The sequence below is a fragment of the Drosophila serrata genome, unplaced genomic scaffold, assembly GCF_035046125.1.
Source record: "Drosophila serrata isolate PLE 108 unplaced genomic scaffold, ASM3504612v1 contig_272, whole genome shotgun sequence".
In the NCBI taxonomy this organism is placed as follows: domain Eukaryota; kingdom Metazoa; phylum Arthropoda; class Insecta; order Diptera; family Drosophilidae; genus Drosophila; species Drosophila serrata.
Genome location: NW_028257170.1, coordinates 1,027,456 through 1,043,526, shown reverse-complemented (window position 1 = coordinate 1,043,526; position 16,071 = coordinate 1,027,456). Strand labels below are relative to the sequence as shown.

General features: G+C 40.8%; 3 protein-coding genes and 1 long non-coding RNA gene across 7 annotated transcripts in view; 3 read left to right on the top strand and 1 right to left on the bottom strand.

Annotated features, from left to right (window-relative positions):
* Positions 1-2,512: 2,512 nt before the first annotated feature.
* On the top strand, positions 2,513-5,329 carry Smyd4-2 (SET and MYND domain containing, class 4, member 2). Its single transcript, XM_086833867.1, has 6 exons — positions 2,513-2,751; positions 2,821-3,394; positions 3,450-3,792; positions 3,847-4,383; positions 4,609-4,830; positions 4,897-5,329. Exons 1-6 carry the CDS (start codon positions 2,653-2,655, stop codon positions 5,204-5,206), a joined length of 2,085 nt encoding a protein of 694 aa, XP_086689993.1. The 5' UTR covers positions 2,513-2,652; the 3' UTR covers positions 5,207-5,329.
* A 143-nt stretch (positions 5,330-5,472) lies between these two features.
* The window catches only part of LOC110176285 (RNA polymerase II-associated protein 1), a 24,460-nt gene continuing 13,861 nt past the window's right edge, over positions 5,473-16,071 (top strand). For 2 of the 3 annotated variants that reach the window (XR_015271939.1, XR_015271938.1), the window contains exons 1-14: positions 5,473-5,690; positions 5,750-6,051; positions 6,114-6,342; positions 6,405-6,846; positions 6,898-7,383; positions 7,444-7,753; positions 7,820-7,905; positions 8,784-9,021; positions 9,087-9,244; positions 9,313-9,856; positions 9,947-10,085; positions 10,168-10,580; positions 10,645-10,881; positions 11,005-11,088. Coding sequence is in view for 1 of the 3 variants with exons in the window: in XM_086833865.1 (XP_086689991.1) it covers positions 5,564-5,690; positions 5,750-6,051; positions 6,114-6,342; positions 6,405-6,846; positions 6,898-7,383; positions 7,444-7,753; positions 7,820-7,905; positions 8,784-9,021; positions 9,087-9,244; positions 9,313-9,856; positions 9,947-10,085; positions 10,168-10,580; positions 10,645-10,818 (3,648 nt within the window). In the remaining 2 variants the exon portion in view is untranslated. Of the gene's footprint in view, positions 5,691-5,749; positions 6,052-6,113; positions 6,343-6,404; positions 6,847-6,897; positions 7,384-7,443; positions 7,754-7,819; positions 7,906-8,783; positions 9,022-9,086; positions 9,245-9,312; positions 9,857-9,946; positions 10,086-10,167; positions 10,581-10,644; positions 11,089-16,071 lie in introns of those variants that run through there. The other variant, XM_086833865.1, reaches the window with a different exon arrangement.
* Obp69a (Odorant-binding protein 69a) lies at positions 7,755-8,685 on the bottom strand. 2 transcript variants are annotated; one of them, XM_020942608.2, is made up of 5 exons: positions 8,599-8,685; positions 8,462-8,540; positions 8,306-8,397; positions 8,142-8,244; positions 7,755-8,021 (listed from the first exon to the last, which is right to left on the bottom strand). In XM_020942608.2, the coding sequence occupies exons 1-5, from the start codon at positions 8,668-8,670 to the stop codon at positions 7,921-7,923; spliced, it is 447 nt and encodes a 148-aa protein (XP_020798267.2). In that variant the 5' UTR covers positions 8,671-8,685; the 3' UTR covers positions 7,755-7,920. The 2 variants fall into 2 exon arrangements, with proteins under 2 accessions (XP_020798267.2, XP_086689994.1); XM_086833868.1 differs by lacking the exon at positions 8,599-8,685 and having other exon boundaries at positions 8,458-8,542.
* LOC147643464 (uncharacterized) lies at positions 13,276-13,570 on the top strand. Its single transcript, XR_015272070.1, has 2 exons — positions 13,276-13,335; positions 13,394-13,570. It is a non-coding gene; the product is annotated as an uncharacterized LOC147643464 (long non-coding RNA).

Genomic DNA, 16,071 nt, shown 5'->3' with positions numbered 1-16,071 from the left:
TTAGTTTTATATATCTCATTTCCACAGGATCCCACGTCGGAATATAATTTCCATTAAATCGGATTGTTAAGTTCAAAACTCTTTCCAAGAAGATAAGCATCTTAACAAAGTCTATCTAGTCCACGAGAAATATATTTATAAATTTAAATTTAAACTAAAAATAAACTCTAAAACTTGAATATGTATTCTTAAATATTTAACTATGAATATATAACTATGAAAATACTCGGATATACATACATATTGTTATATTTTTGTACGTTTAGCTAATTTTTAAATAAATTATTTAATGTGATTAATAAGCCCGATTCCAGTTACAAATAAAATTTAATATTATAACTGATGGCTTGCATTTTCAGTACCCTTGCAGATTGAAATTCGATCACTAGGAATTAGTACAATATAAATTATATATATTTATGTTATAAAACAATAATGTAATGCCTGCTTTAATTTTTTAGCATTTTCCTCTTTTTAACGATCGTTTGTATGATATAGTAGTCCGATTTTACACAAAACTCTAGATTAATACATAATGGCTATATATCAAATTTGATGAAAATGTGTTTAAAACTGGAAAAGATATAATTTTTCTTTAAATTTTCCGATCGTTCCTATGGCAGCTATACATATGTATATATATAATCCACCGATTTGCCATGCTCCGATTTATATACTAGTAAAATTATATAGAAGAATAACTCCATAGTTTCATTCAAATAGCTTACTCTTTGTTCCAAAACACATCTCGCACATCTGTGCATATGATTCCCAAATGGTTCTATCATCCCCGGAACGAAGTGACTGCTGCCGGCCAAGTCTCAGATATGTGTTGTGTTACAAAAGTTGCAAGTCATTGTTTATAAGTGTTCAAAATGAGTAACTGATCATACATAATTACTGGGCATAGATACTTACTGCTCATAGTTACTTAATGTTCGTTGATACTTGCTGATCAGAGTTACTTACTGCTCATAGTTACTTATTGATTATAGGTAGATTAAATAGCTCGCTGTTCATCTCTGCCTCCCTCCCTCGCTCTCTCTCTCTATGGCTATCGCTTATGTTAATCTCTAGAGGCAACTCCTCTCCCGCGCACTCACACTCACTTTCTCTTCTCTTCTCTTTCCCCGGGGACTATAAATAGAGGCGCTGAGGTCGCGCGCGCCTCAGTCTGTCCTAGGGGTACCTAGTGTTTACATCGGTAGTGATAGTGCAAGTGATCAGCCTTCGAACTCAAAAATATGACGTGGCCAATGCAAAACATCTTGATGACCAGGAAGAAGATCTCTTGGATGAAGTCACCATTCTTGGTCACTACATTGGAAGGTAGTAAGCAATGACGTGTCCTTTACTGCGGTAAGTCTTAACCAGGACATTTATATTATGGCTTTATATTCCAATTTATTTCCTTATTTCCATAGTCCCCTTTACATACTTAGATACTTACTCATAATTTTATATGCTTTAGATACTTACTGATATAGTCACTTACTGGTCAAGAAACTTACTGGTAGTTACTTAGTTGTCATAGATAATTACTGTTCAGAGTTACTTCCTGCTCATAGTTATTCACGGCTCATACTTACTTACTGATCATAGTTACTTACTGGCCATAGATACTTACTGTCCATAGATACTTACTGTTCAGAGTTACTTAATGTTCGTTGATACTTGCTGATCAGAGTTACTTATTGATTATAGTTAGATTAAATAGCTCTAAGTTTCTCTTTGCCTCTCCCCCCCTCTCTCTATGTTAATCTCTAGAGGCAACTCCTCTCCCGCGCACTCACACTCACTTTCTCTTCTCTTCTCTTTCCCCGGGGACTATAAATAGAGGCGCTGAGGTCGCGCGCGCCTCAGTCTGTCCTAGGGGTACCTAGTGTTTACATCGGCAGTGATAGTGCAAGTGATCAGCCTTCGAACTCAAAAATATGACGTGGCCAATGCAAAACATCTGGATGACCAGGAAGAAGCTCACTTGGATGAAGTGACCATTCTTGGTCACTACACCGGAAGGAAGTAAGCTATTACGTGTCCTTTACTGCGGTAAGTCTTAACCATGACATTTATATTATGTATGATGCTGTTGGTGGGATCAGGCCTAGCTCTAGACTTTATATTTCAATTTATTATTATTATTATTATTTATTTATTTCCATGGTCCCCTTTACATACTTAGATACTTACTCATACTTTTAGATGCTTTAGATACTTACTGATATGGTTACTTACTGGTCATAGATACTTTCTTGTCAGAGTTACTTAATTTTCATTCTTACTTACTGATTAGAGTTACTGGCTGGTCATAGTTACTTAAGGATAATATTTACTTACTGTCCATAGATACTTACTGTTCAGATTTACTTAATGTTCATAGTTAATTACTGATCATTGTTAATTACTGATTATAGCTACTTACTGTTCTTACTTACCTACAGTTGAAAGATACTTCTGATCCATTACATTTAATAACCGTTTCTCTGGCAGTTACATATATTGTATAGTATTCCGATTTTCATAAAACTAAAAACGAAATTCAATAATAATTAAAGATTGCGTTTATTCAAATTAGATAAAATTATTTAAAGAACTGTAAAAGTTATATCGAAAGTGAACACCGATGACTGCTGGTTCTAGTTCAAGATTTAGATGCGAGTATTTATATTGCGGCGAACTGAACCATCCGGTGGCTATTTTTGGAGGATCGTCGTCCACCGCCAGCTGTTTTCAATACTCTTCGACGCAGAGGTGATCGGAAAACGCGGACGGTCTTGATTTTATTACAATATTGAATTGGATTTTACATAATTGGAGCAGGAAAAAATGGAGTTCGATGCCTATCACCAGATCTGTTCGACGCAGACCGTCCAGTCGGAGAAGAAGGGTTTCTTCAACGAGTTCTGCGTGGATGTGCGCGAGGCATGTGGCGACAAGTGGCTGCGCAACTACTTCGGCAAGCTCAAGTCCAATGCAGCTCGAGTGCTGTCCATCTTCAGTGACCGCGAGGTGTGCGATCCGGTGCTGGGTGTTCTGGAGCATGTCCAACAGGTCTTCAAGCAGAAGGATGCACTTTTCTCCGCCCAGCGACGTGCTCAGGCGGATAAGTTCTACCTGATGAGTGGCAGCGAGGCGGAGGAGAGCAGCAGGGAGCTACTGCAGCAAGCGCTGCTCGCTGCCAATCTTGCCGTAATGCGGGCACCGGACCGGAATGCGGATCCCACCATCGATGATGGACTCACCCTGGCATTGGCCTACAGATCGAGAGCCTCCATTCTCATTCGGCTGGGCGAAGGTGAGGCTGCTCTCAGTGACCTAAAATTGGCAACAAACTTTGGACTGGAATTGAAGTCTAGTGTGGACTACTACTGCAAGATGGCTAAGGCTTATGCAGGTGAGTTACTGGTAAGTATCTAATAGAAAACAAAAACTAAATGAAATCGTTTTAGTCATGGGAGAACCTGCTCGGGCTGAGATCTCGCTCAAGATCGCTGAAAAGATGACTGGTTCCGATCCCACTCACATCGCCCTATGTCGCAAGGAAATAGCTGCTGCGAAGGTGGTGCCCAAAGAAAACCACACAGGACAGGTGCCCCAGTTGACGCATGGAGAGAATCCGGAGCTGAGTGGAGCAGCCAAGGTGGTCAAGTTAGTGGAGACCAAGGATAAGGGTCGTTTTGTGGTGGCTGCCGAGGGTCTGACAACAGGAGATGTGGTGCTCTGTGAGGAGCCAGTGGCCGCCTGCCTGATACCCAGTTTCTTTGGCACAAACTGTCATCACTGCTTCAAAAGGTAAGTTCTGTAGAAAAGGATTTGCATAATTAAGTATTAATTTGACTATTACAGGCTGCACACGCCGGTGTCCTGTCTACACTGCTCGGGAGTCGCCTTCTGCTCTGCCCAGTGCATGGGAGAGGCCTGCTCCAGCTACCATCGCTTCGAGTGCGAGTTTATGGATCTTTTGATTGGTTCCGGAATGTCCATCCTATGCTTCATTGCACTGCGCGTCTTTACACAAGCACCCAACCTTGAGGAAGGCTTGGCCACGGCAAATCTGCTATTCGAACACCTGTGTTCCCATGAGGACGAGCGCCAGCCGGAGGATTACCTTCAGCGCTCCCTAATGGCTGGGTTCCTGATGCGCATCTTGCAGAAGGCTCTGTACTTTGGCCGGCGGAAAACGGAGGGCGTCAATCCCACGGCCGTGGAGCTGCAGGTGGCCACCGCTCTGTTAGGTCTGCTCCAGGTGCTACAATACAACGCCCATCAGATATATCAGACCCAGGTGACCGAGGAGCACCGCTTCGATGGCAGCAGGACGGTGTTTGTGGCCGCTGGACTATATGGCACTGGTTCCTACTTTAATCACGAGTGCTGGCCCAGGTAAGTTTAGGTTTTCAAAGCTCTATAAGATTACGTCGTTATATTACTCATCCGCAGTGTTGAACCTAATTGAAAATTTTATTGCTAATGCAGCTTAAAATGCTATAGGGTTATTTTTCAAGAAATTATATTTGAAATTAAGACTGCGTTATGTATGTTTAAGCATTAATATGGGTATACCATTATTTTACATCTTTTCAAACCTTATTAAACCATCTATTTTAGTGTTGCTAGTCACTTCGTGGGAAAGAAGCTGGTTCTTACGGCCACCAAGCCGCATCGTCCCAACGAAGTTGTGGCAGTAAACTACGGTCCCATATTCATTCAAATGAATCTCAAGGATCGCCAGCGCTCCTTGCGAGGGCGTTACTCGTTTAGCTGCAGTTGCATGGCCTGTCAGGAGAACTGGCCCCTGCTCCAGAAACTAGACAAGCAAGTCCGCTTTTGGTGTGTACATCTGTATGAAAAGGAAATACAGAATATATTTTAATTTTTCTCCCATGTTTTTTTCAGGTGCACTTCGGCCAACTGTGTTAACTTGCTAAAGTTCCCCAAGGATTTGTCCAAGGACGTGCGGTGCCCGCGTTGCCGCAAGAATATATCCCTCAAGGAGAGTGTCGTCAGGTTGATAAAGACCGAGGAACTGTATCGGGAGGCCGCCCGGGCCATGGAGGCCCAGAAAACTTCAGAGGCCATCGAGCTTTTCAAGGAGGGCATCGAGATGTTCTTCCAGGTGGCTGCTCTTCCACACAAAGACACTCTCGTGGCGCAGCAATCGCTCCAGAAATGCCTTGCAGACACCGGCACCACCTTCAAGAAGTAGGGTCTTCCCCAGAATTCGGGCATATCTGTCGTGCATGTATTATTAAATCGTTTTTTCTACTTGAATACAAATTAAACAATGAAATTAAAATATTTAAATAAATCATTTTTTCCTATAGCAAAACAGGCGAAACGTAAATTGATATATTAAATTATTATTCTATTTGAAAAGAGTTATATTTTTGTGATGATAAAACCTAATTTGAATTATAAATTTTTAAAATAATTTGTGGTATTTTTACCGCCAACTGCCCAAACAAAGTTCTTTCTGTGGTATTCTTACTTTAATGGCGAGTGGTCACACTGACCGCACAGGCTCTCATTTGTTTTGAAACTATTTCATGATTTGTTCGCGAAAATGTTTAAAAAACTAAAGCCCGGTGAAAGTGAGGATGATATCCTGCGGATGTCTGCCGAGTTCAACGCCGAAAGAGCAAAGAATCCTGGCTTCCAACCGGCGGCGGCTTTTGTGCGTGCAGACAGAGGTATAGAACTGCTTGTTTTTAAGAAACACATGTTTATTTAATATTTATCCATTGTGTAGCTCCCAAAAAGTCAATGTTTGCCCAGAGACGAGAGCAGGCAAAGCTTGGACGTGTTACATCGGTTCCAGAGAAACAACAGGAGGAGAATGCTCTGCCAGCTGAAGAAGTAAAAGTACAGTCAACAAGTGTCCCGCCAGAAGTTACCGGAACGCCAGTCGCACAAATATTAATGGATGAAATTCAGGAAAACATTCTGGGCGATGTAAAAGGTAGGAAGATAAATGCCACTTCCATTAAAAATGTCCTGGGGGAAATTGTGGAAAGACCTGAAGGAGAACGAAGGCCATCTGCACCCAATCGGGTGAGTAAATCTTGGTCAAAAAGTGGAACTTCTGTTATTATTTATAATTGTTATGCTTTTAGGCAATCCCTAGCAAGCCTCGCAGTATATTTGGCCGCCAAATACTAGAGGCAAGCTCACAAGCTACAGAAGTATCAAAGACCAGGACAGATTCCGCAGGAACTGATAGAAGTTCCCTGGTAAAAGACTCCAAAATGGCCCAGGAAATACATGAGGAAAACCTTAATGTAATCCACCAAATGAGTGAACAGGATATTCTGGCTGAGCGAGAAAGATTGTTGGCTTCGATGGGTAAGAAGCATTCGAATCGAAGAGGGTTTAATAAATTGAATTGAATTTAATTTTATTTACAGATCCCTCTCTGATTGCCTTGCTGACCAAGAAACGCCAAACTAGGGATAAACCAGTTGATAAAAAGCAATCTCCGGTGCTCATTGAGGCTCCTGCACAACCACCGAAAGCCACACAGTCATCCAGCGAAGCACCATCCACCTCACTTCCCGACTCAAGCCCAGCTTTGGAACTTTTACAACTGAGTGACCAGGGTAATTGGGTAAATTTCAATCTCGTAGAGGACCACAAATTGGCCTGGATGCGGGATATTCCGGCCAAGATGCGGGAACTGAAACCCGGACAGCAGTTCAATGCACGCTTCGATTGGAAGGGCGTCCTCCTGCCTCACACTCTCAAGGATGCAGACTTACCAGGGCAGTTGGATGAGCGGGAGCTCTATTTGCACGGCGAAGAAGCCGATCGGCCGGGCTATACTCTCCAGGAACTCTTTCGCTTGGCAAGGTAAGTAAGATTTGCTAGACTACAGTCCTAATCTAAATACCCCCTTTGAAGGTCTACTGTGTTGCAGCAAAGAATCTCTGCATTTGGTGCAGTGGCTGGGATTTTTAGCATTAACAATCAGGGATTTTATGACCAAGTCCTAACTCTGCCCATATCAAAAATATTCTTTTTGCTACGCTACGGCCTGGATGACAATGCCCCCGCCCAACTTGAGGTTGTGAGCCGTTCCCTGGCCAACCTATTCTATAATGAAACGGACGAGATATTGCTTGATCATGTCCATGATAACGCGTATTGCCACTGGCAGCCCACGCTCCAGGTCTTGGGAAGTCAAGGTGAAGATAAAGCCGGAGATTCCGATCCAGATTCCATTGCCTTCCTGCAGCGCTATATGAAGCTACTGACAACCAGTCAGAGCGTGCGTGCCGATGTGGATGAAGATGAGTCCGAAAACCGTATGTCCATGGATGACTTCCAATTGGCCGAGACTGATCTCATAGATTGTCTACTACGAACAAATATACTGCAAAGGATTAGGTAAGCCTTAAACTTCCCATATCGCTTAAAAACGTATTTTAAATGGGTTTCTTCATGTAGATTTATCTTGGACTCGGTGAAACCGGATAATAGCACCGTGGAGTCCTGTCTGAAGCTGCTTATAAGAATCGCACGAACTAACATCAAGGTGGCCCGACAGTTGGCCGATGAAAGCTATCTTTTGGAAGTACTCTTCACTAATTTTTTGCCTCCATCGCTGGGCAAAAATCAGTTTTATGGACAGCCCCAAACGCTGTTCCTGAAACTCATCCGAGTGCTGACCTGCCAACATCTGGACATCGCCAAGATTCTATCTAAGGGAGTGCTAATTGCACGGTTACAACAATACTTGTTTTCCCAAGACAATAAGGTTGGTACGATGTGCATTTATTGCATATTGCTCTCAATTAAATCTGCATCTGAATCTTTTTGTCAGGGCCCGATGGTGCGTGTTCAGATCGAAGCATTGAGGCTACTGCGCTGTCTGCTTATCCTGGGAATCGTGAATAGAGATGTCTTCAGGTGAGTGTAGGCCCGCTATCCAAGCAACACTATCACCTCATTCCATATAAACTGACCATTGACAGCCAAATAGCACTTGACTGTTTCATAAGCCGTCTCACAGCCATCTTTTCCCTCTGTCAAAAGAGTTGAAATTTATGATTTAAAAAGCAGATGGGGTTTGTTGTATGAAAGTAAAATTGCTAAGACTTTTTGAAAGCAATCATTTAGGAATTCAGGTGAAGCCTTTTACGTACTCTTTGTGCCGCAGGCGCTGACTAGTCCATTGATCGTCTCGTGTATTTCCTCTGGCAGGATCTCATTCAGCGCTTCCAAGTGCATAACGTTCTTGGTGTCAATCTATGGGAATTTAGGGGTACAGATTTCAAAGAACTGTGATTGAACGGGAAGGGCTACCAACCAGTCCAAACATGTCAAGCATGCAGTGTAAAAAGCAGTTCACGGCCGTGTTATGGGGCATAATCTTATCTCTTATTGACTTCTCTATTATTTCTTTCATTTAGAAAAATGAACTTTTGTTATTTTAAGTTATTTTGTAAGAGTATCACTTACCTACCTACTGAGACACCCGTTTGATTTACGCATCGCAAGCGCAGTTTTTTCGCTTGCTTTATAATCATTGAGCTGAACTCTACCTATAGAGGACACGCTTAAAGTCTTTACGCAGCCATTCCTGTTCTTCTAAGTACTTACCGCTTGGTTTGACGGAATAAAATCGGTTAGGACGAGAAGTGTCAGAAGTAGGCCCAACTTCCAAGACGCCATAGTGAATCCGGCTTTAAAATTTGCGAAAATCGAACTGAGCTTGGGTGTGGAGTGCAGCTCATTTTTATAGAATAACCTGACAATTGACGAGGTATAATAACTATCATTTTCAGACAGTTTCTGCCCGCACTTCGCCAGCTGTTGGGCTGGCACTGCAATCACTGTGCCTTTGGCGATGTGGGCGGTTCGGGGCTGGTGCGCCAACACGCAGCCGCCCTGTTGGCCGCCCTTGTGGCTAGCGGGGAGAGCGGGGTCTGCGACGTGGAGGGACAGAAGCTGCTCTTGGAACCGTTGAACAACTGCTGCTGCAGCTGGCTGCATGCGGCTACTCGCATGGACAGGATCAAGGATGTGAGTAGCCTGCAAACCAGTTCATAATACCTTAATACAATTCTTAAATATCCTTCAAATTTCAGTTTAGTCAAATGACGCTTCTGAGTGCCGCCTTGTATGCCGTGTCCTGGTTCTCGCGGAATGGTTTCATGGGACCCAACAGCTTCCAGCCCTTTCTGCGCAGCATTTTACCAAAATTCGTGCAGTCCAGCAGCTTCATTGCAAGCGTCCAAGACCTGGCGTGAGTAGGGCAGGGGGCGGGTCCACCACCGCCTATTGAGTCACACCATTAATTGCTATTTTCCCCAGCAAGGGATCCATAATGTTGAGACACCCCATAGATCGTCGCCACGCGCACGCGGCGTTACCAAATGTGGGCGCAGTTCTGATGCACGACTATGGGCCGCAGCTGATTCTCAGTGAGACGTATCCGGTGCATCTATTGAGTAATCTCTGGACCCTGCTTGCTGCCGTGTCGGTGGAGAGCAGCGAGAAGCGTCCATTGTTCGATGCACTTATGCAACCGGCGGTGCTGGAGCCATTGGCTGAGTATCTGCGGCAGCTCAGTTCGCAACTGAATCGAGTCCTGGCCACCAACTTTTTCGCCCGCAGCGAGCTAAGGTTCATCCACCAGCTGCTGACCACCGACGGAATGGAGACATATTTGAAGCGTTCGCAGCTACTGCAGTTGGTCTATAATTACCTGTGTTGCTTGTCAACCGCCCATGCTGCGCAGATTAAGAGCACTTTTGAGCGATTCATCTTCAATGGAGAATATGTGAAGCTGGACGAAGCCAGCCTGAAGCTGCTGCAGCAGACTTGTCTGGAGATAGTATATCCCCACATAATAGCAGTAAGTAATGGAAAAATGGAAAAAACGTAGTCACATCTCTAGCTAATGCATACATTTTTAAATGTATATTAAATTTCGCTTCCACTCTAGGACAACTCGGAGCCATCGCTATCCTTGAGTTACACCCAAACACCCATCCTGCCCGCCGACTGGCCCTTTTTCCAGATGCGGCTTATCCTCAGCAATTACTTGCAAAATGTGCAGCAGCAACCGGCAGCCATATACTCAGGTGAGAAGGCGCACACTTAAAACTTTTTTGCAATTCTTTGGGGATAAGCCACCGTTGTTGTTTTCTTTTTATTTCTGTAAAGAAAACCAGGTGGTCCGCATGACGCTCTCGTTCGTGAGGGAATTGGAACGGGAGGGCTTGCAGGTTGTTAGCCCGCTTGAGAAGCTCATGTATCTGATGATTGCCTTCATGGGCCCAGACTCACAGTTTCTGGAGCAGGATTTGCATGAGTTGCTGCGGGATTACCTGATGGATTTCTACGAGCAGAATGCCGCCCATGACTTTGAATTCGACGCGGAGCTGATGGATAAGGCTAGGTTCGAGCCACTCTACTATCTGTTTGTAGAGCACTTCGAGGCAGCCAGCTACGGCGATGAATTGTTCAGCTCTTTGGTGTTGCTTCCCCTGGCTCAAAAGTACGATAACAAGTGGCGGCGTCGTCTATGGTCCGAGCATGTGCAGGCAGTGCGTTTCCTCAACTGCGATGAGAGCTTGGTGTGTTTTGAGAATTTAATTTTGTTGAAAATTGAAAATTTTAATTTATGTTAAATCCCCTTAGCTAATCGGAGGATTATCTGCTTATCTGGAACCCGTAGAAGAGGAGCCATCACTTGTGCAGCTGTATGGAGATGCGTTAGAGCAAAGGCTGGTCCGACCCGGTAGCATAGCCTTTCGGATAGCTCAGCACCACTTTAACCACTCTAAGTCGGTGCATAAGGCGAAACTTTTTTGATTATCTTAATTGCTGATATAGCTATAGAGCTATTCCAATGAGTTTGCTAAAACAACGATAAAGGTATTTAATTTTGGAATTGAAAGTCTTTTTTTGAATGTGACAATATTCTATTTTTAAATATGAACTGATTTGGATTTATCTGATGACCGTTGATACCTCGGAATAATGAAATAAAACCGACAGCGACAGGTAATCGAACTATTGGAAATCGGTCTTAGAGGGAACTTCGTCGGTGTATATAACTTAAAGGTGCTGAAATTTAACCAAGTAAGTAATTACCTTATGGTGGAGGTCGTTTGTCATAATTGCAATGCACTTCACCGAGATTGTCCGCGGATGGTCGAGGCAAATAATTAGCTTGGCAGGGCTCCTCTCAATCTTGGTTATGTAACAGTGCGATTGAAGTAATTACGAGAGGCAGTGTATCGTGAAGTGGCTTTTGGCAGGCTGTCTAATGCAGAGCATTTCGCTATCGGCCTCAATTAATTAACATCATTTGACTTATTGACACATGGGCCACGACGACTTGCTGCCGTCTCGAAACCGTAAGCTTTGACGGCCTGATAAAATATATATATGTAATTAAAATGAACACAATTGGTGGGGCCAGTGCTAATTAAATCATTTGATCTAAGTACTCGTGCATGTGTCCATTTTTTGTTACTTTCTGAGGCCCCAGACACCCGCACACTCCTCCCAAGTGACTTGTCATGGGGCTCTCGTGTGACACACGGCGTATGCGCAATACATAGTTCAAACTTTAGCATGATTTACGATGGCAGAAAATTAAATACCCCGAGGCGCAAAGCTCGAGTCTTATAAATGTTTGAGTGATAATTGCCTTTAAATAGACGATAATTACTTGATAACTCCGGGGTATAAGCGCCGTCGGTAAATATTTGCCAAGAACCCATAAATTTAACCACTGCTAATCTGTTAAGTCAACTGAAATTAAAATTCGATCGAAGGGGTACCTATGAATAGGCTGTCCGCATTTGATTGCCACTTGAGAATTTAAGTTGATATTAAAAGGGGGGTTGGTGGTGCATTTATTTTTAGCTTCAATGCTAATTGCATTCTTATCATTGCTTTCCTACAGAACGAAAGTATTTGATTTGGATTACCTATTTCTTGGATATTTCTTATTTAATAACTTTAATAGTGAGTGGGCAAAGTTTTAAATGTGACTTTATTATTACTGTTACTCTCTGATGAACATTTTAGTTATTTCCTCTCCGAAACTATATAGTTAGTTGGTCAAAGTCAATACGGTGAGGCAACATTACTGTTCGATAAAGCCTCAAGGCCTTATAAAGTTACATTTCCCCACTTTGCCGGGTTGTAGGCCAAATTCCCAGCTATTTGTATACGTATGCACAGGTATCCGGAGCCGTCTCTTATCGTTGATAAAAACATTCGAAATGCCAGATAGCGAGCTCCCATTTATATTGGAGGCCTCGGTATATGACTCTGCTCCCAGTTAATGAAGTCTATTGGCCTCCAATTGGCGATCAGTGAGCCAAATATTTGCATAGCCTGCACTTGACCAAGGAACCGGTTCTGATTTGTTCCTTGTTTAAATATTAATACCAAGGTGTGTGTGTGTGTGTGTGTCTGTTAAATTATTATATCTGTCTCTTGACTGTCAACAGCTGGTAAATATTTGTAGAAAATTGTGGGGACACAACAAAAAATGTGAAGTTTGAAAAATTACCCCTGAAGTGTCCCCTACTTTCAATCTGCTACAGAACAAGCTGTTGTCCTTAAATTGTTTTGAATACTTCGCATGTATTGATTTATCGAACTTAAATTGGTTTTTGTTTTGGAAGTTTTTCGCTGTTTTGTTTACAAAGAAGTAGGAAATATGTGTGAACATATTTCATGTATAGATTTTGTTTTAATATTGGGTTTTTAAACTGAATTACTTTAATACATAAAATGAACGATTTTGTAATACCGAAATATCGTATAATTTCTAGCGCTAACAAATCTGAATACTCAGTTGTTACCAGTGCTGCCAATTTGGATTTTTTCCCGTCAAAACTGGCTTTTTTTTAAGGCTAACTGCGGGAAAAATTTGTGAATTGCGGGAATTGTGAAAAGCGGGAATTCTGGCTTTTTTGGAAATTGAATTGGCTTTTTCCCGATTTTTTTTTGTGTTGTTAAAACTTAAGTATAAAATATGAAAAAGTGGCAGCAAAATGTTAGCTTTACGAACAAACCAGATAATGTAGCGACGTATCGATTGTTTTAATAGATATACGCTAATTTCATAAGTCGCTTAGTTTTTCCATCTCTATATAAAAAGTGCGCGTAAATTGTTAGCAAGTTCTAAAATGCCGAAGGAGTATAAACAAAAATGCCGCGATGTCTGGCTTAAAAGTGATGAATTTAAGGCATGGATTCGCAGGGATGACACAGACCTGCAAAGGGTTTATTGCAACTATTGCAAGACTACTATTACAGCTAAACTCAGTGATCTGCGAGCTCACGCTGCAATAAAGAAGCATACTAGTGCAAGCAAAAGATATTCATTTCTATTTATATTCATTATATTTATTTTAATATACAGAAACGGATTGCGAAGGGTCGGGAAATGCTGCGTCGACTATGAAGTGCCAATCAAATATCTGCAGATGATAGGAACTATTAGGTCTTACGAAAATAAGGAAGACCATGAAGAAATTGATCAAATTATGGAAATCTTTTAAACAAAACTGAACTTATTAAATTTTTATATTTTTTGAAATTTTTTCTATTTTTTATACATTTGTTTCAGCTTTTTTTTGGATTTTTTTATAAATTTTTTAAGCTTTTTTTTTTCACTTCTCCCGTCAAAAACAGCTTTTTTTGTTGGTCAAAGGTTGGCAGCACTGGTTGTTACATTTGAAAAATACAATTTTTTGTAAAATTTTGTCAATTTTAATGATGTAACCCCTTATAAAATTTTCAATTTTCGAAAAAATTTCAAAAATTTAATTTTAGTCCGGACATGGCTAGATCGATTCAGCTTTTGATGCTGATCAAGAATATATATGGTTTGTAGGGTCGGAAATGATTCCTTCACAGTGTAACAAGCTTCTGACTTAAATTATACTCAACAAAAAAGGTATAAAAACATAAATTTTTGTTTGAGAAATCTAAGTTTTTCGGACATCATAATTAAGCCGAAATTGTATTAATATTAATTCAGAAAGCTGTTCTGTGCTAGTTTTTATTGTACTATTTAATCTGCATACTGCGTTTGTTGATGCTATTGTTAGTTTTCAAATAAAATTATAAAACCTTGCAAAAAGGTATAAAAACAGACAATTTTGTCCAAAAATCATAGTTTTAAAAACGCATAACTAAGCCAAAAAATTATTGATTTTAATTCGGGAAGCAATTCTATGCTAATTTTTAATAGATTAACAAATCTGCATACTCAGTTTTCAAATTTAAAAGATTCAATTTTTTGTCAAATTTTGACAATTTTAATGATGTAACCCCTTATGAAATTTTAAATTTTCGGAAAAATCTTAAAAATTTATTTTTTGACCGGACATGGCTAGATCGGTTCAATTTTCGATGCTGATCAAGAATATATATGGCTTATAGGGTCGGAAATGATTCCTTCATTGCGTTGCATGCTTCTGACTGAAATTATAATACTCTGCATGGGTCTAAATATATAATAATTATGACTAACTGGTATACAATATATACTATTGTGATAAAAATTCTCATCGCTTCCAGTGTATCTAATTCATACAAACAACTTCACTTGGCTCGGTGACTCTCTCTGAGTCATGTCACGAACTCATTGAATTCACCGGCACGGAGGTATGCATTTCGGCAAACATTTGTAAGGGTAAAAAGCCACCACCAAGGTTTTGGGAACTGAATCTCCGGAGGGGCCGGGCAGCAAGGGGTGGACTTTAGTGACTATATTTCTCAGAAACTCCGCTTCAGAGTGTGTGAGATGGAATTTTTGTGCCGCATGTTTGGGACCGATCGCGTCATAATGTATATAGTATCTCGTTATGCTGTCTCTGCTTTGGGTTCTGTTTGTGTTTGTTCGCCGCGTCTCGACGGCTGCGGCGAATTCGCTTCAGTTTCGTTTGCTGTCGCACAATGGGGCCTGTTAGAATTTTTACAAGTAAAATATAAAACACAGATACTATAGGAAATTGCTGAAAGATGATAAATACAAAATGTCAATAAGCTCAGACTTTAATTGAGAAGATAATCCTTTTTTACCAAAAAACCAATTACTTAATATGCATCAAGTTTCAAGTCGAATTAAAATAAATTTAATGGATCCTCACTTTCAGTTCTAATATATATATAAATATTTCTGTAATGGTCACTTGTTTTAAAATTTTAATTTGATTTCCTTATCATAATTTTTTAAAAACAGAAAAATAAAATGTAAGAAATTATAAGTGACATTAACATGACTTTTGAGCGGTATTTAAAAATTTTGACTTTTATAAATCTGAAAAAATCTAAAAACAATTATATTACCCTTCTTACAATTGTCTTACTTCGATCACAAGCTATTAATTTTACAATGAAAAATACTGAAATGATACCACCGTGCACCGCTTTTGCTATTTTGTGGCGATCGCTACCCGACTTGGTCTCAGTCTTTCGTCGACTCTCTGCACGTGCGTTTGGAACTGCTCCTCCTCGGAATCGGAATTGGAATCAATATCGAAATCGTAGTCCGTCTGCCACGTTTTGAACGAACCATCGATCGATCGAAGAAGTAAACACGGCGCGCCGGCTGGATTTGGTTATTTTCGGTGCTGGATATTTATTTTCGATACAGGCCCCCTTAGGCAAGTGCTTAAAGTGTGCAAGATACAAGAATACATGCAACTATCTACAATCTAAAGCAATCCAAAAACAGCAAGATACAAAAGAAACTAAAAACAAAAGATACAAGAGTATATATCTGTAATCCAAAACAATCCATAAACCGAAAGATACAAAACAAACTGAAAAGATACAAACAACAGCAAATGTATCTAAATTAGCTCAAGTACAGGAAATGTTTTAAAACGGTTAAAACAAGAAAGTCTCTATAATATAAATATATATTAACGGGTGGTAAATGCATCTAAATATATAATACATTGTATTAAGCTAATTACAGTCAATCTGTGTAACCCGAAAAGCACAAAGCCAAGTAAGTGCATCTGAAAGATACAAAAGCACAACAACAGGCCCCACCTAGCATAGGAAACCCATCCTAGTCTGATCACC